We start from the raw sequence: 23,173 nt of genomic DNA on the forward strand, positions 1-23,173 counted from the left end.
CCCTGTGGGGTAGGTTAGGTAGAGAAGGGGAGATTTGGCCCGGGGTCACTCAGCCAGCAGAGTGAGAATACAAACCTGGGTCTCCCCACATCAATCTGCAACTCTGACCACTGTGCAGTGCTGCCTCTACTGATCTGTAATGTTCCAGAGGTGTTGTAATGTAATACTCAGTTTCTCAAAGGAGTGTATGCCTGTCTGTTGGTCCACTTAGGAGTCTTGATCCTGGTTGTGTGGTGGGCTAGTTGTGCCAAATGGTAAGGAAGCTCAGTATTTCTGTATACAGTTGTAGGGGCTTTATTGCATTGTGCTGTGGCCTGATATTATGTTCTTATTCCAGCGTGGTGTGTGTGGGGGGCAGTGGAAGCTGAGTGATAGGGTCTCTCCAAGTGATTGCCAGAAGTGAGATGCGTCCTGGTCTTGTGTCTTACAGATAATCTTACAAATAGTCCTTTGCATTTATATCATGCTTTCAACTTTAAAAGGATCATAATGCTGATTGTGTGAACTTTGGCAAATCACAAGAGGTGGAGCAGGAAGGGTTGCCCTTTCTTACACGCCCAGGGAAATGCTGATCGCCACTTTGGGGCCAGGAAGCAATTTTTCTCCAGGCCAGTTTGGACCCCAGTGATCCTGTAGGGTTTTTTTTATTATCATATTCTGGGCGTGGAACAGGGGTCACTGGGGTGTGTGGGGGGTATTGGTGAATTTCCTCCATTGTGCAGGGGGTTGGACTAGATGACCCTGGAGGTCCCTTCCCACTCTATGAGTCTATGATTCTATAATTCATCCAGGCTGGCTGTGGGCACGCCAGCCCCTCTGTCAGGCAGAAGCGCCTGAGATCCTCCCCCTCCCCTTTTCCTTCGCCTGACTTGGAGGCGAAGGGAAGGGAGAGGGGGAAAAGAATGGATCCCAGGTGCTTCTGTCTGTCAGAGGGGCTGGTGCACACGTCCGGTGATGTCAGGGGGTGTGGCATTATGCTAATAAGTTATGCTAATGAGCTCCTGCAGCTCTTTTTCTACAAAATGACCCCTGCTCCCACCCAAGTACTAACCAGGGCCGACCCTGCTTAGCTTCTGAGTTCTGATGAGATCAGGCTGGCAACCCTGCATGGTTTTCAAGGCAAGAGACATTCAGAGGTGGTTTGCCATTGCCTACCTCTGCATAAGAACCCTGGACTTCCTTGGTGGCCTCCAATCCAAACGTTGACCAGGGCCAACCCAGCTTATCTTCCGAGACCAGGCCTGGGCTATCCAGTTCAGGCTCATGAACAAGTTATCACATATTAAACACCATAAATCAAACTGCCATATCGCTTCGATCATCACGATGCATTTCAAAAGCACCCTTTCACACATTCAGCTGCCAGTCACCAAGGGCGATCAAATGACGTGCATTCAAGCGATCAAGCAGACCTATGAAGAGATTTGCAAATGAGTTGGTTTTTGAGATGAAGAGGAAGGAAATAAGTACTTAAATGGGGAAACCCAACGTGAACAGGGTACGGAAAGAGTTCAGGAATAGTGGTACTTCCCTCTTTACAAAGCTTGACGCGTCTGCTGGGGACGTGGCAGGCTCTCTGCCTGCTCAGATGGTTCTCATTCTGGCCTGGAAACATCCCTTAGGAAGTTATTGGCATTCTTTTCTTATGCCGTAGGTTGCGCTCAGTTATCCTCTGCATTGATATGGTCAAAAGGTGATGTTTGTCCATTGACACCTCCATGTTTGTCCCTCTGGCTCCTCCAGAGATAAATGCAAACACCATCCTGGGAGGTGACAGGGAAGAGCAGCTGCAGGCATTGCTGTGTTGGCATCCTTGCTTTCAATATCCTGGTGAGGTCACTTTTGGAATGTACAGTAGTCAGTAGCTATTCTAAGGACAGTGTCACAATTTAAAGGCTCCTGAGCCGGTGTCACAATTTAAAGGCTCTCCGGGTTCTAGGAATCTTGCAGCCCTCGTGGTCCAGTAAATCTACCCCAGGCAAATAACACACACACAAGCAAATGAAAACACATGCCCCCAAAGATCTCCTTCCTCCACACCCTGCACAGGCATCAACGCTGCCATTTTATCTCTGCCATTGGAGTTGTGTGAACAATTTGAAACAGTTCAAAACTAAAAAAATGGGCTCTTTCAAGTAAGCGTAGGCACATTTTTTTTCTGCACTGTCCCATCAAATCAAATACAGAAGTGATTTTACCAACTGCCATGCAGAAAAACAGGCTTCTATTTTAGTGCAGGATTTGAAAACCAAAAAAGGAAACCTAACTTTCAGTCAAATCTGACCTTGACCCTTAGTTGCTGAACTGCTGTTGTGAGCAGCAAATGTCCAGAAACCGCAAAACTAGTCCATGAATCAGATAAGCCAGGAGCAGAGATGGGCAAATGTGGAGTTCTCAAGATGCTGGGAAAGATCCAGGGAACTTTTTAAACATCGTATTCTTGATGTTTTACTCATGGTGTGTCTCTCCAGATGAACTGTCAGAGAAGCTTTCTATTCCCGTCAAAGTGGCAAGTAATTTATCATGGAAAGCAAACAACTGCAGAAGGGCAGTTCGGTTCTACTGCAAAGAAAAAAATGCAAGAAAGACCGGGTGACAGGCTTAATCTTAAACTAGGACACCACTTCTTGAGGGGTCACTTTCTGCCTCTGGGACTCTGTTACTGATGTCACGATATGTGCATGTGAAATGCTTTTGAATGTCATAAAGTACTCTAAAAACGTTAAACATTCTTCTCATGTAAGGTTAAGAGGTCCTTGCTAGTTTTCAGCCTGTGTCAGAGCATTAGGCCGGTGTGGCCGTCTTAAGAAAGTTTGTTTCACAGCTACCTCCCTTAATATGGTAATCTGAATTTAGTATGTTGCTATGAATAAGTTTTAGGTGACCAGCTGTGTTGGTCTGCTGTAGAAGAGCAGGAGCCACCTTAAAGATCAATAAGAGCGCTTCTAGGGTATCCGACGAAGGAAGCTTTGACTCATGAAAGCTTTCACCCTGGAGATATGGTTGGTCTTCCAAGGTGCCGCTGAACTTTAATCTTGCTCTGAATTAGGCATTAGCCACTAGAATCACTTTTTTAATGGACTGAGTCTCATAACTCCCTGATGTGTCTTTTTGTGTATCGAAAGCCTTTTTAAAGACTTTCAGTTGACAGCAGTGTTCCCTCTAAGCTGAGTTAGTGTGAGCTAGCTCACCGTTTTTTAGCCTCCAGCTCACACATTTTTGTCTTAGCTCAGGAAAGATGGCTCCAGAGCAAACTAATTTTATGCAGCAGCCAAGCAACTTTAATGCCAGTTGCTCACAAAGTAGAATTTCTGCTCACAGGACTCCACAGCTTAGAGGGAACATTGGTTGACAGTACCCACTGTTATTGTTTGGCAGGTTCTAACACAGCATGATTCAGGGTAACAAATGTGTGGAATTTTTGTCAGTAATAAGAGTAGATGGTTTTGGACTCCAGCATAATAAAAGCAACTAGATATAAATGTTTGTGAGGGAACCGTTTCACAGAAGGATATTTAAACCCACTTTTTCATAAGAGGTAGTGCTAGGCATGTGGGAAGGACTAAACTGTTAGATTTTACTGTAATTAGAACAAGAATAGGGGCTGGGAGGAAATCAAAGGGGCACCTGCCTATCACAGGGAATAAGTCAATGACAACTGGAGAAGTTCTGCCAAGTCCTTCAAAAGTCACATATTTTTTTAGGAGGCAAAGGTGGTCGTAACCTATCTTGGCCAACATTCCAAGCACTCTAAAAACGGAAACATTACACCAAATGGAGGAAACCAAGAATACTCAGCATCTGGGTTTGTGGGTTTCTGATATTCTTTAGGCTGGAAGAGGCAAAGGGGATGTCTGTGCAGAGTGACACACTAAGAAAGATGCACAGCCGGAAATATGAAACGGGGAGATAGTGCAACATTCTTCCTGCCACCTTTTGGACTTACAAATGCCAACAGGCTGAGGTGACATCTGGCAATGTCAAACAACAGTTGTTCTTCCTCTGTACTGGCAGCAAAGTGAGGCATCATTGACTAAAACCCCAAAGGCCACACCAGCGAACGTTCTGCCATCTGCGTATCTTATCAGTGTGCTTATTGGCTTAATTGTGCTATTCAGGGGAAGGGGCACAACTATGCAGGGCACTGTAGCCCCACTTAACTGATCAAGGAAATGCCACCCAGAGACGTCCCCTTCCTTGGCCTTCTGAGATTTTACAACACATGTGAGTCAGTGTAAAACCTGAGATTCTCAGGAGACTGAATTTTGTACCCACTATGAGTTGCTGCACTTGCACTCTGTATCGTGGAATATATGCAAGATCATGGCTGGGTCCAGGAGGTGGCCAAGGTCAGGCATCTTCCAGGGCTTCTAGGCTGGCAAAGGATCCACCACCCCAGTTATACCACCATTCTCACTTTGCATGGAGCACCGAAGACCAGAGCAATATAACACTAGATCACGCGCCCTCATTACCTGGTTTAGGGACTGTTGTGCTCCAACGGTGTGGATAATCTTGTGGAAGACACATAACATAGCAAGGACTGCTGAACTGCATAAGATCAAAGGACAATGAACAGTTCTCCATTTGTTCTGCCCTATTCCAACTGCTGTCCTTTCTTACAAGCCTATCCAAATGTTTAAAGAAAGGCAGCGGGACACTTAATATTCGCAGGGGAGGGGAGATTTCCAGTGGGCCAAAATGGGCTGCTTGTGTTTGGACTTATATACCAATCAGGTGTAAGAACACAGGGAGGAGCCGTGCACCACAGGCTCTGCATTAGTTGGCTAACTTGCCACAATACGATATAGATGCTGAAGGGCAAGGCGTTGGCCACATGGGAACTTGGGGGCTGTTAATGGTTAACACTACATAATGCTTTCAAGCATTCAACATTACTTTGTGCAAATCTTATAACAGTCCATTAACTATTATCTATATGTTGCAGATGGGGTAGTGGTGGAGGCTGACAGTGGCTTGCTTAGTAAGTTCCTGGCACAGGCAAACTTCCAGTCGAGTACTTCCCTGTTCATAGCTCAGCTCCTAAGCCATTATGGGGCACCAAAAGCCAGTGTGGTCTAGCAGTCAGTGGACTGGACTAGGACTGCAGATCCTGTCAATCAAGAAGGTCGCTCTTGGCCTAACCTAACTTACATGGTTGTTGTAAGGATAAAATGGAGACAGAACCTTGTATTCTGAGCTGAGCATTTTCCAGGAATGCAGTGCATACACAGAGACACTATTCTTTAGGGTTGTTGAAGGTGGTAAAACGGCCTCCACTGCTGTCGGTAGAAGATCATGGAGGTTCACATTTTGGAATATTCCCTATGTTAAAAACTCCCTGCAAACAGACCCCCCCCCCCCCAGCACAATAAACAACTAGAGTGGGTAGAAGCTTTCTCCTTGCTCTGCTGGTTTTCTGTTCCAGTGATGCTATTTAGGCAGAGAAGTATTTAGCCATGGAATCCATCACTTGCAGTCGGAAGTCGCCTTATCCTGAGTCATCTCACTTGTCTATCAAGGTCAGTACTGCCTACTCTAACTTCCAGCAGCTGTTCAGTATCCTGGGTAGAGGTCTTTTACTTCACTTACTACCTGATCATTTTAACTGGGGATGCCAAGGATCCAACCTGGGACCTTCTGCTTGCAAAGCAGATGCTCTACCACTGCTCTTCCCTGTGATGCAGCCCGTTTAACCACTTCAACGATCTAACACCTCATTCTCCCACAGGTGTAAATCAGGCCTGAGTGATACCTGTTTGAAGCAGTGTCAATGGTGTTGGGGGGCAGGAAGTGGAATGTTATAAGGCGTACTTGGGAGACCAAACCATGCAGCGCAAAGGAAAAATGGCAGGACAGAAAGAGACAGAACTGCTACCTGACACTAAGATCCAGTCTATCAGACCAGTAGTGTTTCCATGGTTCCAAATGGAGGTTCCCCCCCCCCCCCTGTGTTCCCCGAGATTCCTTTTTAGCCAGCAGTTTTATGAAGGCAGAGCATGTGGTTTACCACTGAGTTATATCTTGGGGTGTCTAGCCAACGGAAGTCAACCTTAGCAGGGCTCTGGTGGTGTTCTTTGACCGATGAGCAAGTTGTTTTTCTAGACAACTGAACAGCCTGCCCAGTTATTTTTGCAAAATATTTATTTAAAAAACTAGAGTAAATATGGCAACAACAAGGAAAAAAAAGCTTAAATAGCAAAAAGGACAAGACACAGGCTGGTAACGTGTTATTTTAGCCAGTCTTTACAATGTCGATGTCAAGTATGTCTTCCCAAAGGGCAGCCACATGTAAACAACCGGAACATATTTATAGATGGGGTCTACTTTTAACAGCTCAAAAACATCTCAGGGCTTTTTTTTTTTTTGCAACCCAGACCAAAGCAGCTCTCACAAAAGCACTGAGCCTCTTCAGCTCTTGCTGAAATGGATGGATGACAAAGAGGGTCAAACATTTTGCAGGCCAATGAGACTGTTTTCTTGTAACAGGGCAAACCTATTTAAAATAAATAAATAACCAAGAGAAGCACAGCAACGAGGGCAAAGTGCCTTCTGTTCCCGTTTCACTGTCTTAACCAGTAAAGCAGATCTTTCCCAATTCCACCCTGCAATTCTTGTTTATGAGGCCAGTATGGAGAATGTCCACATTTTCCACCTCAGAGGCAGCTGTGACTGTAGCAGAACAAGCTAGTAGAATCCTAAAGTGATGGTGTTCCACTGCAGGCGGAGGACTGCATTTTTTAATGCTCCCCCACCATTACAAATTTTTCTGTACGCAGAAAAATAACAGCAGGGATGGGGCGCTCTCCTTTTGGTGCTAGGGTGTCAGCCCTGACCTGAACAGCTCAGGCTAGCCCAATCCCATCAGATCTCGGAAGCTAAGCATTGTCGGCCCTGGATAGTATCTGGAAGGGCAACCTCCAAGGAATACCAGGGGCGTGACACAGAGGCAGGCAATGGCAAACCACCACTGAAACGTCTCTTAAAAACAAAGTCTAGCTCGCCACCTAGTGGTGCATACTAAAAGAGCTAGAACCTCTGTCTGTCGAACAATCTTAGGATCTCCTGGCTCTACTACACACACTGCCATGCGATAATAATGATAATAATTAATTATTACTAGGGAGTCAGCATACAAGGAGTTGTGGCAGGAGAATTCCAAAACTGTATGGACCATTTTAGCTTCAAGATTCTCACCACCTCATCCTGCACAGCCATAAGCTGCCTTTTTTTTTGGCTGTATGTTAAACAAAACTTCCATCTCTTAAAAAACACAGCCAATGTGTTTAACAAATAAACTCCTACTTTCCCCCCCCGGTTAACAGGATAAACTTGCCTTCCATCAGTTTACTGCCCTGTGATCTGTGCGTTAACAAAGAACCCAAGGGGGTGGGGCGCGGGGAGGAGTTACAAAATGGTAGGCTAAGGAAGAACCCTACTACTTACGAAGACATAGTTGAATACATTTTAAAAACCATGAATGAAAAAAACACTATGTCCAGACAACCACATCCGTCTCACTAATTACACAAGAGGCATCACGGACAGCATGTAGAAATAGTGACGTTGATCCCAAGGTTTCCATTGTCTGCAAAAAGGTGAGCTATGGCAGTGTCGAAAACAAGACAGTCGCTGTTCATGATGGCCGCCGCCACACCGTCATGGATGGACCGTGGCGTGGCCTCCCAGGTCAGCCTCCGCCGGTTGCCATTCAGTTCGAGTCTGTAGGCAAAGTTCTCCGCTTGCTTGCGCGTGCCGATCAGCAGGACGATGGCAAAGAACTGCTGGTGGCCCTCATACTTCTCCTGCTTCTCCAGCACAAGCATGAAGTGGTGCCCAAAGCAAGACTGCATCATCACCCAGTCGACGGCCCCCGGCAGGTTAATGTCTGTGGCGAGGAAGACAATGTCTTCTCCTTGCAGGGTGGTGATGCTCTTGTGGGCGTGCATGAGGTGAGACATGACCGCTTCTAACGAGCCCTGCCATTTGCAAGAGGCACCAGGACATGGACAGGAGTACGGGCGGTATTCACAAATGTCTTCGTGCTCTGGCTTTTCCGTGTGATGGAGTGTCAGCGAACAGCCCGTGGTGGCATACTGCAAGGAAAGAAAACAGAGCAAGGTTGTTAAGGCGAGGGTTTCTTTAGAAGTTGGTTTTAAGTTTTGTCTGGTCTTCAAAACAGTCATGTCTCAGGTCTGACAAATCCTGCAGGAAGGATACATGTTCTCATGAATAGATACGGGGTATCATTTTATGTAAATATAGATCTGTCCACGTTGACACGTAAATACTTATCACCTTGTTTGGTCTGGGTTTTGGTACTAAGATTATCATGCCTTTTAAGATGTGCCTCTTGAGCTTCTTTGGGAGCTAAGCATTGGAAAAACAGGCTATAAATATGATCAATAAATGTTAGAGCAGCAGATTACAAGCTGCTTTCCCCCCACAGATTACTTTCAAAAACTCAGATTGTACAGGTTGGCCACTAACATGATCTATTATGGCATAATCACTGTCAGGCCAGGATTAATGATTGGGTGGGATGGGCCACGCCTTTAAATCAGGGGTTCTCCACTTTTTCTTAGACTGTGGACACTTTTGGGCGTTTGAGAAACTGTAGTGGGCACCACCAGTCAGTCAAATATTGTATATAGCCATCGGCCATTACAAGTTGCGAAGCCACAAAATACAGTGATAAATAAAACCATAAAACTAGAATATAAAAAGTTGTGATGAAAGCAGATTAAAACTTAACAGACTACAATTTCCAGAAACCGCCCTCAACAATACCCTCTCATACCTTAACTTCTTTGTTGCAAAGGCAAACAGAGAGACAAACTGGCTGTGCCATGTGGGACAGCAGGACCCCTAACAAAATAGTTGCCATTGGGACTACGTTGGAGACTACTGCTTTAAATGTAACAATCAGAAAAGCAGCCATTACACTGCTATGGTCAACAGGATGCCATTGTGATGGCTGGGTGGGGTTTGAGAGGCCTGTACAGACCCATCCTCTCCCCCCTGCAGTTACCCCACAACTCAAGACTGTATAAAGAGGACTTTCACTAACTTTGATCATGGAGACCTTTTACTTACTGCCCTAAACTGCTCTCTTCCCTCCCTCTGGCTGTGAGAATATAATTGCCTCCCATTCCATCCTTCTCAGTAGATCCTGATTGCCAATCATCTGGCTTTAAATTGAGCAATTACATTTAAATGCCACGTTCTTGGTACTGGTGCCATCTTTGAGAAGGAAGGAGGGAGGGTGGGAAGGAGGGAACTCTGTGGTTCTGCTCTCTTTTATCATCACAACAACCCTGTAAAGTAGGTTAGGCTAACAGACTGACTGGCTCAGGGCCACCCAGTTAGCTTCATGAAAGAGTGGGGATTTGAACCTCTCCCAAGTTCTCATTTAACATGCTAAGCGGTGTAGTGCCCAATTCAAGCAGTAGCATTTCAAAATATAAGTCAAATATTAAAAAAAATTAAATATTAATGATGTTACCACTAGAAATCCCTTGACTATTCAGATCTTTCTGGAATGAAAAGGCCTTGCATTCCTTCCATAATTTTTATGGCCGCAAAATTAACCGTAACAGCTTGAACAGCAGTTTGTACAACATTATTACCTGTTTTAATCAAGAACTAAGTAGCAGTGCAATGTGGCACTGCTCCAGTATATTGGTTAAAGCTGCAATTCTGAATACACTCACCGACACATCAGTCACACTGAACTTTTGAGTAAACAGGGTTGTGCTAGGTTGGTGTGAGCTGTGCACAAGACAGAGGCTGCAGTCAGGAAGGGCAAAGAAGTTGGAAACTGGCCTGCGAAATCCTGGTCTGAATGACCTCCCTCTCAGGGCCCCAAGATGAAAGCCTTGTTGGTTTGAACTGGCTAACCCAAATTTGTTGCAGCACTTGCAGTGGGTGCTTTAATAAACTGTCGTTTGTTTTTCACCTGCGCACCAGGATTCTAGAGATCCTGGTTTAGAATCCCCGGCATGTAGGCAAGAAACAAACTGCAATTTAATAAAGTGCTCAATTAAGACATCACGGCACTTAAAAAAAAAAAGTCTCAACCAAGCACTGTTTGATCTGAGCACAGCACGTACTAGGCAAAAGAAGCATTGTGAAGTGCATTGTACTCAGAACACTGGTGCAAGGCTCTTCATTGTCATGGCCATTTTGTTGTTGTTCAGTCACACAGTCGAGTCCGATTCTTTGCGACCCCATGGACAAGATCACGCCAGGCCCTCCTGTTTTCCGCCGTCCTCCGAAGCCCGCTCAATTTCATGTTCGTTACATCCATGACACTGTCCAACCATCTCATCCTTTGCCGTCCCCGTCTTCTTTGACGTTCAATCTTTTCCAGCATCAGGGTCTTCTCCAGTGAGTGCTCCCTTCTCATTTGGTGGCCAAAGTATTTGAGCTTCAGTTTCATTATCTGGCCTTCCAGGGAACAGTCAGGGTTGATTTCTTTTAGGATGGACTGATTTGATCTTCTTGCAGTCCAAGGGACTCTCAAGAGTCTTCTCCGTGCAGCACCATAGTTCAAAAGAATCTATTCTTCGGCGCTCGGCCTTCCTTATAGTCCAACTCTCGCAGCCATACATGACTACTGGGAATACCATTGCTTTGACCATGCGGACTTTTGTTGGCAGGGTGATGTCTCTACTTTTTATCATGCTGTTTAGGTTCGCCATCGCTTTCCTCCCAAGGAGCAGGCGTCTTTTAATTTCATGGCTGCAGTCACAGTCTGCGGTGATCTGGGATCCCAGGAACGTGAAGTCTGTCACTACTTCCACAGCTTCCCCTTCTATTTGCCAAGGAGTGATGGGGCCGGATGCCATGATCTTAGTTTTTTTGATGTTGAGCTTCAAGCCCACTTTTGCGCTCTCCTCTTTTACTCTGAGCAAGAGGCTCTTTAGGTCCTCTTCACTTTCTGCCATTAGAGTGGTATCGTCTGCATATCTGAGGTTGTTGATCTTTTCCCCAGCAATCTTAATTCCCGCTTGTGATTCATCCAGGCCAGCATTTCGCATGATGTACTCTGCATATATATTAAATAAGCAAGGCGACAATATACATCCTTGTCGTACTCCTTTTCCTATGCTGAACCAATCAGTTGTTCCATATCCGGTTCTAACTGTTGCTTCTTGGCCCTTATACAGGTTTCTCAAGAGACATGTGAGGTGGTCTGGTACTCCCATCTCTTTAAGGACCTGCCATAGTTTGTTGTGATCCACACAGTCAAAGGCTTTAGCATAGTCAATGAAGCAGAAGTAGATATTTTTCTGGTACTCTCTTGCTTTTTCCATAATCCAGCGAATGTTGGCAATATGATCTCTCGTTCCTCTACCTCTTCGAAACCCAGCTTGTACTTCTGGTAGTTCTCTATCCACGTACTGTTGAAGCCTAGCTTGTAGGATCTTGAGCATGACCTTGCTAGCGTGTGATATGAGTGCAATTGTGCGATAGTTTGAACATTCCTTGGCATTGCCCTTCTTTGGGATCGGAATGTATACTGAACTTTTCCAATCCTGTGGCCACTGTTGCGTTTTCCAAATTTTACATGGCCATTTTACAGACAGAGAAACGAACGCACAGCAGAAATCTGAATCTAGCACTCCGGTGCTCAGATCTAACGTCACCCACTCAACAGCACTGTCTCTGAGTCAAACTCAGTGGGACACTGGGTTGCTGACCACCCCCCACCCAGCAACATGTAGATACACTTGACTCACGGTGTTGTATGTTTTCCAGCCCCCCTTGCTGGTGAAACCGAGATGACTGCATGGCAAATGAACTGTGTGCCTTTCTTTTGAGAAAAAAGAGTCACAGGCAGCTAATTTGGTTTATTAAAAATGGTAAAAGATCCCCCTTGTGCGTTATGTTAAAAGCATTTTAAAGTCATTTCTCATGTTGATAAAACTAGTGTTGTAGACCTTGAATTCAGAATCTAAATGTTTACTTACATTGAGCTCAATATTAAATCTGGGCTCTGCAGACACCCTTAACATGCACAAAGGGATTCAGGAAGTTTCTTAGCCTTTAAATACTTAACTGGAAACGGATGGCTACACAGAAAGTCTTTTAGCAAGGAAGCTTTTAAATCGGCATGTGATTTCTGAGTGGCTGGTGGCTGCTGTGTGCCAAACCTTGTGAACATTCTCACTAGCTGTTAAAAATTAATTAGGTTTGCAGGACTTGCGTGAAGTTCATGGCAGTCGCTGAATTGCTCAGAGAGCATAATCCCGGCGGTGGCTGCAGCTTGAGAAATGGGATGCGTCTGCCACTGGGACTGCGCTTTAAATGTTTGTAATAAAGCAAATGAAGTTTTTAAAACTGCTGCTTAGTTACTTTGAATTACAAAACTCTTCAAGTTTCAAATAATTGCACATCAACCAATATTGCTCCCGTATCAGCGGGGAGTCTTGATTTCCAAACTAAATTGTAACATTAGAGAGTGGGATGCGCGTTGTGAGCTACGTAAGGCTGCCATCAAAACCGACCTCCTTCTGTTGCTTCCTTCCGTCTCTGTAAAATGCATTTCTTCCCTCAAATTGTCACATCATCCCAGTGTATGTTCCCTACCCTCTGTTCTTCATTGGCACATATGCAAGAATAACCATTTGTTCAGGGCCCAGTTCCCTTGTGCAAACACCAAGGAAGAGACTAGTCTCTTGGCCCATCGATGGGAATAATATTACTGGGCCTGCCTTACTGGGTTGTTGTAAACATTACAGAGACCATCCACACAATGAGCACTTGAAATATGTTAAACTAGGGAGCAAAGCCCATTGTGGATGAAGACAACGGACCCTGGAAAGGTAGGAAGGGTGGGTGAAAGGAAGGAAGGAAAGAAAGAAGGGGTGAGAAAGAGAGAGAGAGAGAAAGGAAGGAAGGTAGAAAGGAAGGAAGAAGGGAGGGGGGAGAGAGAGACAGACAGACAGGCAGAGATGGAGGGAGGATGAAAGGGGGGAGAAGACGTCAAAGAGATGGGGAGGAAGGGAGAAAGAGCGAGGGAGGGAAAGAATGAAGGGAGATAGGGAGAACGGGAGGAAGAGAGAGTGAGGGATAGAAGGCGAAGGAAGGAAGGAAAAGCGGGAGAGAGGGATGGAGAGAAGGCAAAGAGGTTGTTGGTGGAGCAAGAGGGTGGGACAGAGGGAGGGGCAGGGTGGGTGAGGGCTTCCCCCATCTGTCCAGATCAGGGGGGGGGAGTGGGGGGGCTTTGGAGGGCTTCCCCCGTCCATCTGGATTGGTGGGTGGGTGGGGGAAGGTTTTTTTTTGAGGACTTCCCCTGTCCATCTGGATCGTTGGGTGGGCAGGTGAAGGGGGGGCCAGGAGAGGCCACAGAGGCCCAGCGGCGAGTGAACGTTTCCTGGCTGAGGCCAGGACCACTTCCTGCTTCCTGTCAGCGTGTGGAAGCCAGCGGAAGCACAGAGGTGGTAGCAGGGCGGCCGGGCGGCCTCCTGCCCTATGAGGGCAGGCCAGGCGGGAGCCACGCTGCGGCATTGGCGGGATGGTGAGTCTGCGGCCCTCCGTCTGCCAGCCACCCTGGCTGAACTGCGGCCTGTGGTTTTCCTTGGGTCTCCATGGACCCCTTGAGAAGAAGTGGATCCTCCCCATGTGCAAGGAGGGACTCCTCCGCGCTTCCTTGGGCTGCCTAGTGGACCCCGGGGTCAGTGGTGGCAGGTGTGTAGCAGGGCGGGTTGTATGTGGCCCCTCCTCCTAAATGAGCAGAGTGGGGCCAGAGTGTCTGTCGTCTGAGGGAGCCGGGCACTGTGTGAGGTGAATCTTTGCGGGCGCAGCCTGTGTGGGCAGGTCTGAGACAACAGAGCCAATGACCTTCTGTCCAAACGCAGCCAGGGGATTGGGAGAAGTTCTGAGTGGCAGTTTATGCGGCCAACCACTGTTGGCGCGCATCGAACGTTGGACGCGAAAAAGCAATTATATATATCCAATTATATATAGGGACAGATATTTTGTAAGAGTTAATGCACGTCCAGGGTTTTTTGTTTGTTTGTTTGTTTATGCTCAATCCTTTCTGGCCTAGTGGTTATCACACCATCTTGCCAAGGGGCATTATACAATAGAGGCACTGCCCACTATGTTTTGCCTGCTAAGCTACAGTAGTAATTGTGTAATACATAGAATGTATGAAAAAAATTTTTTTGCTGAGCTTGCCAAGGATAATGTTACAATGCATGGCAAAAATGACGTCTACATTTGCAGAAAGAAAAGAAGCGTTTTGCTGCTCAACAAATTTTGGAGAAGTCTTTGTTGTTGTTGACCTCAAGTCGCCGGTGACTTATGGTGACCCCTGGTGGGGTCTTCAAGGCAAGAGACGGTCAGATATGATTTGCCGTTGCCTGCCTCTGTGTCACAACCCTGGTATTCCTTGGAGGCCTTCCATCTGAACACTGCTTAGCTTCTGAGATCTGATGAGATCAGGCTAATCTGGGCTACCCAGGCCAGGGCATCTGAGAAGTCTACCTCTGCACTTGGGAAATGCTCTCTCAAAGAGGTAAGCTGCTGAACTCTCTTCCACAGCACCCTCGGGCTGCATCCTGGTTTGGAACCAAGTAAGCACACAAGCTTTTACTAAAGTGACCTGGCCTAAACCTTGGCAAAGCATGGAGGGGCTAAAAAATTGTAAGCAGCTATTGTGCAGCACATTGGTAAGCTGAAGCATTGTTTTCTGTTCAGTAAATGCTCCAAAAGGCTCGCATGAATGCATGAGGCGGTAGGTGCCGTTATAAATGTCCCATAATTAAAGGGAAAAAATACGTGAGAACACAACATTAGATTTTAAAAAAGCTAAAGGGCGAAGGGAAAATTCTGTAAACAATCCAAGACTTGGGCCCCCATGTGGTTATAGTATTAAGGCCAGGACTGATGACTCGTCCCATTAAATTACCAAATTTCTAGTCCTCATGGTTGCAATGGAACACAATAATATCCATCTTATGCAGAACGTGTGTGAAACATGCTTGAAATATCTTCTGAAAGAGGTTTGTATCTCTGCCAACTTCTAAATCCTCTCTTCCCTGACCCAGCACTTTTACTGCCCCCCCCACCTTCCCCTCAGTCCATTCTCTTTGAATGGAAACGGGAATACAACCTATGCAAATGAAGCCTTTTAAGCAAGCCCACTTGTGAATAATGCATTGCCAGTGCCACGTTTCAGTTTCCTTGGAATGCAATGCTTTTTGGCACAGAGCCCACGCATCCTGGATTACAAGCCTTGCCCTACACCATATATCAACCGTTTTAAGAGATTCTCTTACAGCCCAGTCAAAGGACTTTGGCTTTGCAGCCCGAGTCGTAAAGCTTGCCTGTCTATCTCTGAAACCGCCTGGAGAGACAGAGACACATTGTGGAGAGTCTGGCAGGTATCGATGAAGCCCCAGTGAAGCAGCAGCAGCCTGGCTCTCCAGATGGTCCTGGAGACAGGAACCTTCTGTATTGTGGCATCTTAGTGCTAATAACGTATAATGGATCTGACCCTGTTTTGATGCCTTTCTTATCACTTCACTCTCACAGCCAGCAATTGTGACGATGATCATTGTATGACTCATCCGCCTAGAAAGGATGATCCAGAGAGAGTTGTCTAGATAAACAGCTCCTCCCCAAGAAGCAGGGATGTTTTCGGTTAGACACTGATGTGCCAAAGGGTCAGTTGGTTCAGTGGAGCGTGTGTAGGATGTACGATGGTGGTGGGTGGAGAGAATGAATCATAAATGTGAAAATCACATACCTTGGGGAAAATATGAAATGTACTGGGGAAAATGTAGTTAAGTAGCGAAGTGGCTGGTCCCCAGGCCAATCACAAAAGCAACAGAATCAGGCCAGTCAAAGACAAAATAGGAGCCTCCCCATACATGTGGTATGCAGAAGAACAGGGTTCTGTACATTAACCAAAAGGGGAAAAAAAACAACCACTCTATGGCCTAAGATGAGCTGAGTATGCTCCAAGGGACACACAAAGTAAAGAGTATTGGAGAAAAGGGGACAGAAGTGGGCTGGGTTGGGGAGCATAAGCCTGCTGAAGCCCCTGAGAGCTTACAGAATCAGAAAGGAGTGGATTTTGGGAGGAAGGGATGAATTTCCAAAACATTTCCCTCTACCACAATTCCTTGAATGCCCCCAACTTGTGGACTGCTAATACAGAGATCTCACCTGTGGTCAGATCAATGTGACCCAAAGTTTATGTTAGGGCATATGGGTGCAAAGTTTATTAGCAATTCAAGCATTTCCATTTAGGGAAAAATGCATCCAGACAAGGATCAAGAATCCAGTTTGACCCTTTTACCACAACCATGCAAGGGCTTGTACATCTAGGGTTACCAGATCCCCCTGGTGTGTGGGGGATCCCCCGGTTTCCAGCACTCCTCCAGGCACTGGCCAGCTGGCTGGTGGGGGAGAGTTACTGCCCAAAATGCAGTGTGCCTACGTCACCTGGAAGTGATTTAGGCACATTGGTGATGTCGGGGGGGGGGTGACGCTCTGGTTTTTGGGCAAAACTCTATGGTAGAATGAGTTTCAAACCATAGAGTTTTGGCCAAAAACCAGAGTGTCACCCCTGACATCACCGACATGCCTGTATCACCCACAGGTGACATAGGCACAGCATGCTTCTTTCCTCCCCTCTCCCAGAGCATCCCGTTAAGTCCCGTGCCGACTTGTCATTTGAACCTGGCAACCCTATGAAGATCCCCTGCCACCAGCCGCCAATCAGCTGGCTGGTGGGGGGATTTACCTGGAGAAAGAGAAAGGCCCAGGCCTCATCACCAGCACTGCACAGGAAGTGACATCATCACAGCAGTTACATCCAGGTGATGCTCTGGTACTTGGGCAAAAACCATAGAGTTTTGCCCAAATACTAGAGTGTCACCTGAACGTCACTGGTGTGATGATGTCACTTCCTGTGTGACACCAGTGATGAGGCCTGGGCCTTTCTCTTTCTCCAGGTAAGTCCCCCCATTCCCTGCTAGTTGCCAGGAGGGTCCCTTGTGACCCTACTGTTCACAAATACACACACACACACAGGTGTCCGGGGGGATAGTGCTTTTAATCCCGAACCCTAAATTTTATTAGCATAAAGACTAGCAAGCAGCCAAGTGATTACAATTAATATTCCCCCCCGAATTATTTCTGCAGATGCTGTTGCACACACATACACACCCAGTGCGGAGAGCTGCTAGGGAACTTGCACTATAAAACTTACGAGTTTCCTTCAGTGTAGCATGTGAAAAGAATGGAGGGGGGGAAAGTCACAATGATCTCATGAGAGGTTGGCCTGGTTGCACAAGTAACCCAAATAATGCTACACAAGGAAGGCTGCAAAGCTTTTGGGACATCGATGATGCCGCATGCTCACATGTCCCAGAATCCACTGAAAATGCCACAGAAGATGTGGGCACATGCACAAATTATCTGAACAATGTGCCCCAGCACAAATCAGCCTAGTAACATGCTTCTCTCACAGGAAACACTGGGGTTTCTAGTTAGAACACCCTGTTACACCAACTGTATGCAAACCCTGAAATCTGAAGCGGGAAAGCTCAAAATCCTATTAACATTTTTGACCTATCCCAGCTCCTTGACTATTTTCATTTATTCCAAGTTTCTCTCCAAGATTCTCTGTAAATTCTCCTTTTCCCCTCATCACCGTTAATTGCGGTCTCAGCAGCTGTATAGGTCAGCTCATGCTGTGCTGGGCACATAGCTAATTGCAAAACTAATAATATAGGCAAGCATTTGCGCAATGCTATTCCCTTACACTGCAAATTAAAAGCTCTGCAATGCAAAAGTTTATCATCTGCAGTGAAGGTGGCAATCCTAAACAGGCTTACTGGGGAGTAAGCACCACTGGGCTCAATAGGCCTTATTTTTGAATAAACACGCTGCGGATTGTATGGTAACTCCCCAGAGTGTATGCCAGGATTGCATCATGTCAGCAAGGAATCAAGATTCCGATGCAGAGTTCAGTATCCCCAGAGACTCTTAGCTAGAAAGAGAGCTTCTCATACTGACAGCTGAGAAGAACAGGAGCATCAATGGCTGGTTTAATGTAAACACCAGAGGGGAATGGAGCAGGAATATTTAGCTGGGGCTAGAAGAAGCAACCTTCTGTAAACCAAACAGACATATCTATATGCAAAGTTAGAATTAGAGCTGTGGTGTGACATTTCCTGTGTGGGGAAAGAGGTCATAAGAACATAAGAGAAGCCATGTTGCATCAGGCCAGTGGCCCAACCAGTCCAACACTCTGTGTCATACAGTGATCAAAATCCTGGTGCCATCAGGAGATCCACCAGCAGGGCCAGAACTACAGAAGCCCTCCTGCTGTTGCCCTACAGGCACCAAGAATACTGAGCATCACTGTGCCAGACATAGTGTTCCATCTATATGTTGTGGCTAATAGCCACTCATGGACCTCTGCTCCATATGTTTATCCAATCCCTTCTTGAAATTATAGAATCATAGAGTTTGAAGGGGCCATACAGGCCATCTAGTCCAACTCCCTGCTCGATGTAGGATCAGCCTAGAGTATCCCTAACAAGTGTTTGTCCAGCCACTGCTTAAAGACTGTCCCAATGATACTGTAAGATGGACTATTGACTATTTATAGCAATATTTTTGAAATGAATTGCATTGCTTTGCAGGGCTTGGTCTCCAGACCCCCGATCATCCTCGTTGCTCTCCTCTGCAGTGTACAGCGGGACTATGATTTGGATGTTTATGCCTCTGTTGATTCACCCCAGGATCACATTAGCCTTTTCTGTTGCTGCATCATACTGGCTGCTCAAATTTAACTTACAGTCCACCCATACCCCAAGATCTTGTATCCCCCATCCAGTATGCATGTTCCTCATTTTTGTTACCCTGATGCAGAACTTGGCACTTATCGTTAAATTGCATCTTGTTCACATCTGCCCACTTTTCTCGTTGAATTCTCTCTCTGTCTTCTGGTGTGTTTGCTGCTCCTCCCAATTTAGCGTCATCTGCAAATTTAATGAGCAGCCTCCTCCACACCCTCATCCAGATCATTTATAAAAATACTGAAAAGTCCAGAACCAAGCCCTGTGGCACCCCACTGGGTACTTCCCTCCATTCAGATGAAATGCCACTGACAACTACTCTTTGAGTGTGGTTCTCCAACCAGCTTCCTATCCAACTAACTATCCCAGGGTCCAGTCCACTGTCTTGAAGCTATCTATGCTTGTAGCCGCCACCACTTCCTGAGGCAGTGAATTCCACATATTATTTACTCTTTGAGTGAAGAAGTACTTCCTTTTATCTGTTCTGTTCTAAGCCTACTTCTCATTAATTCCATTGAGTGCCCATGAATTCTTCTGTTGTGAGAAAGGGAGAAAAGTACATCTTTCTCTACCATCTCTGTCCCATGCATTTTTTAAAAAACCTCAAGCGTGTCACCCCTCAGTAGTCATTTCTCCAAGCTAAAGAGGCCTAACCTCTTTAGCCTTTCTTCATAGGAAAAGTGTTCCATCCCCTTAATAATTTTAATTGCCCTTTTCTGCATCTTTTCCAGTGCTATAATATCTTTTTTTGAGGTACGGTGACCTGTACTGTACACAGTATTCCAAATGAGGCCGCACCATAGATTTATACAGGGGCGTTATGACACTGGCTGATTTGTTTTCAATCCCCTTCCTAATAATCCTCAGCACAGCATTTGCCTTTTTTTACTGCAGTCACACACTGAATCGACATCTTCAGTGAGTTATCTACCACAACTCCCAAGATCTCTCTCCTGGTCAGTTACCGCCACTTTGGACCCCATCAACATATATTTATAGTTAGGATTTTTTGCTCCAATGTGCATCACTTTGCACTTGCCCACCTTTGCCATGCTGATGTCCATTTGCCCAGCCTCAACAGATTCCTCTGGAGCGCCTCACAATCCTCCCTGGTTCTCGCCACCCTGAACAGCTTAGTGTCATCCGCAGACTTAGCCACTTCACTGCTTATTCCCAACTCCAAATAATTAATGAATAAGTTTAAAAGCACCGGACCCAGTACTGAGCCCTACGGTACCCCACTGCTGATCAGCTTCCATTTGAAAACTGCCCACTTTATACTCACTCTGTTTCCCATTAATTAACCAGTTTTTAATCCACAAGGAAACTTGTCCTCTTATCCTATGACTGCTGAGTATACTTAGGAGCCTTTGATGAGAAACTTTATCAAAAGCTTTCTGGAAGTGTAAGTGAACAACATCTATTGGGCCACCCTTGTCCACATGTTTGTTCACCTTACAGAATCCATGCTGATTCTTCCGTAATACCTTTTGTTAACCAACGTGCCTACTAATTCTGTCTTTGATAACGGATGATAATGGTCAACAGTACCTGAGGTAGCTTGCGGCTATACAGCTGAACACTGGAGAATCTGTGTTCAAGGTTCAAGGTTTCCAATAGAACAAACAAGAGAGGAAGTTTGGTTGTCTGTAAGGTTATTACTGCACAGTGTAGAGTTGATTTCATTAATTTGTTATTCCCCAGCCTTCTATCAAGGAATGCAGCAAAGCATTTTATCTCGCAACCCCCTGTGGAGGCAGGCTTGGCAGAAAGACTGTGATTTAACAAGAGTTTCCACAGAGCAGTGCAACAGTATGACTACTCAACTATGAAGACAGACACTCAAGAGCTGGAGACACAACGCTGCATCGAAGTCTAGACCAACAGCTAAGAAGCAGCAAGAGCTGTAAACAGAAGAGGAATGCAAATGTGTACAACAGGTCAGAAAAGAATAGGCAGGGCAGAGTTCAAAGCTACAACAGACTGGGTTGGATTTCCATTCCAGTGGTTGGGATAGTAGAACTGGCTGATAGAGAAAGAGACAGTGGGAACTCTATGGGAAGTTATGCCTGCTTTGTTTATCCAAGGAGAACCAGTGTCAAAGTGCAGTTGGAGTGTTGGAACTAGGATATCTATGTTCAAATTCCCACTATGTCATGGAAGCTTTCGGAGTGACCATGGCCCAGTCATTCTTTCACAGCCTAACCTACATCACAGGGTTGCTGTGAGGATAAAATTAGAGTGGGATAGAAACAGATAGAGAGATATGATGAGACCCCCCCCACACACAGGAACTTTCTTTTTGGTATTTTGTGTGTCTGTGTGTGTGTATGCCTAGAAGTCATGGTTGACTTCTGGCGACCCCTAATGGGGTTTGAACGTTTCAAAGAGGTGGCTTACTGTTGCCTGCCTCTGCATCCCAGCCCTGGTATTCCTTGGAGGTCTCCCTTCCAAGTACTTGCCAGGGTCGGCCTTGCTTAGCTTCTGAGATCTGATGAGATCGAGCCTGCCTGGACGATGCAGGTCAGGGCCCTCACCAGCACTTTTGGTGGCCCAGGAACCACTCCAAGACCTGGAAGGATTACTTCATTTGCATTCTCTGCATTCTCTCAAGAAACAAAGCCTGGTTAAGGAGTAGCTGGTTTTCTGACATGGTCTGTTACAATCTGGAGTTTCATTCCAAAACTTTCCCAGCCACAGTAAAAACCGAAATCCCATTCCTGGAATCACGAACCTCCACCCCAGACCATTCATTTTAAGCCATCAACAATTAATAATAAAATCAGCTCTGTTTCCCTTCCCCGTAGTATTAATTAGGAACATTTCTGTAAAACGAAAATGGTTCTTGCCTCTTTTATCCCACTCTTGAAGCCTTGTTTGATCATGGCAAAGCAGCCTGAAGTGGCTATGAATTCAGTCAGACAACGGCTGGAGTAAGGCAGGAGAACAGCACACATAACACGACTGATCCATTTTAATGAAGACTATTTTCAGATGAAAAAAGGAAGGTGGCCTGAAGTGGCATGGATGGACCAACTTCACAGACTAACGAAGGATGCTGCTGAATCAGATTAACACTGCACATTTTAATAAATGCAAAATAATAACCCTCCAGAAGTTAAGCTAGGTGGATTAAAAGCAAGTCTATCATTCTGCCCTGCAAAGAAACCCACACGGACGTATATTATACTACCTGGATTCTGGTTATGTTCTGATTTAAAAGCAATAGCCATACAAACTAACGACAAACACTGACCTGCCAATTTGTGCTGCCATTGGCGCCAGAGTATCTACAGAGACTTCCACACAAGTTAGGATGCTTAGTTCTGTCCCACTTCCCCACATGAAGACAAGAAAAGCCTGACCTTTCCTTTCTGATTTCACAAAGGGGGGAAAGGAGCATGGAGATACCACCACAAGGCAATGTTGCTATAACTAACCCCTGACAAAACGTCGATGATGCACTCAGTGTAGTGTAGTGGTCAACAGCAGCAGCCTCTAATCTGGTGAACCGAGTTTGATTCCCCCACTCCTCCTCCACATGAAGCCTGCTGGGGGACCCGGGGCCAAGCAGAGCTCTCTCTGCCCCACCTACCTCACAAGGTGACTGTTGTGGGGAGGGGAAGGAGACTGTAAGCCGCTCTGAGACTCCTTTGGGTAGTGAAGGGCAGGGGTATAAATCCAATCTCTTCTTCTTTACAGATGGGGTTGCAAAACTAAGAAACAAGCAATTTGCCCAAGTCCCCCCAAGTAAGCATACAATAGAGAAGGGATCTGAACTTGGAATTCACTGCCACAGGAAGTGGTGGCGGCTACAAGCATGGACGGCTTCAAAAGGGAATTAGATAAGCATATGGAGCAGAGGTCCATCAGTGGCTATTAGCCACAAGGTATAGCTAGGGGCTCTGGGGCAAGTGATGCTCTGTCTTCTTGGTGCTTGGGGGGGGCAACAGTGGGAGGGCTTCTACTGTCCTGGCCCCACTGGTGGACCTCCTGATGGCACTGGTATTTCTGGCCACTGTGTGATACAGAGTGTTGGGCTGGATGGGCCTTTGGCCTGATCCAACATAGGCCTCTCTTATGTTCTTATGAACCCAGGGTTTCTAGCGCCAATTCCTACTCTCCTCTGTATCACATTATATCCAATTCATTTTATTTAGTTAGTTGTTTCTACTCCACTTTTCTCCCCAATGGGGACCCAAAGCAGTTTATAACATTGTTCTCCCCTCTGGTTTATCCTCATAGGAACAATCTTGTGAGGTTAATTAGGCTGATAGTGATTGAACCAAGATCACCCAGCAAACTTCATGGCAAAACCTTACCATGAAACTTAACGGGTGATTATG

At 46.0% G+C, this 23,173-nt stretch overlaps 1 protein-coding gene across 1 annotated transcript in view; it reads right to left on the reverse strand.

Annotated features, from left to right (window-relative positions):
- Positions 1 to 7,322: 7,322 nt before the first annotated feature.
- SIAH2 (siah E3 ubiquitin protein ligase 2) overlaps positions 7,323 to 23,173 on the reverse strand; it is a gene marked incomplete at its 5' end in the record, with an annotated part of 31,336 nt that continues 15,485 nt past the window's right edge. The window contains one exon of the mRNA XM_015424045.1: positions 7,323 to 8,096. Coding sequence (XP_015279531.1) covers positions 7,539 to 8,096 — 558 coding nt within the window. The remainder of the gene's footprint in view (positions 8,097 to 23,173) is intronic.

The sequence above is a fragment of the Gekko japonicus genome, unplaced genomic scaffold (assembly GCF_001447785.1).
Source record: "Gekko japonicus isolate JY-2015 unplaced genomic scaffold, Gekko_japonicus_V1.1 scaffold618, whole genome shotgun sequence".
Taxonomy (NCBI): domain Eukaryota; kingdom Metazoa; phylum Chordata; class Lepidosauria; order Squamata; family Gekkonidae; genus Gekko; species Gekko japonicus.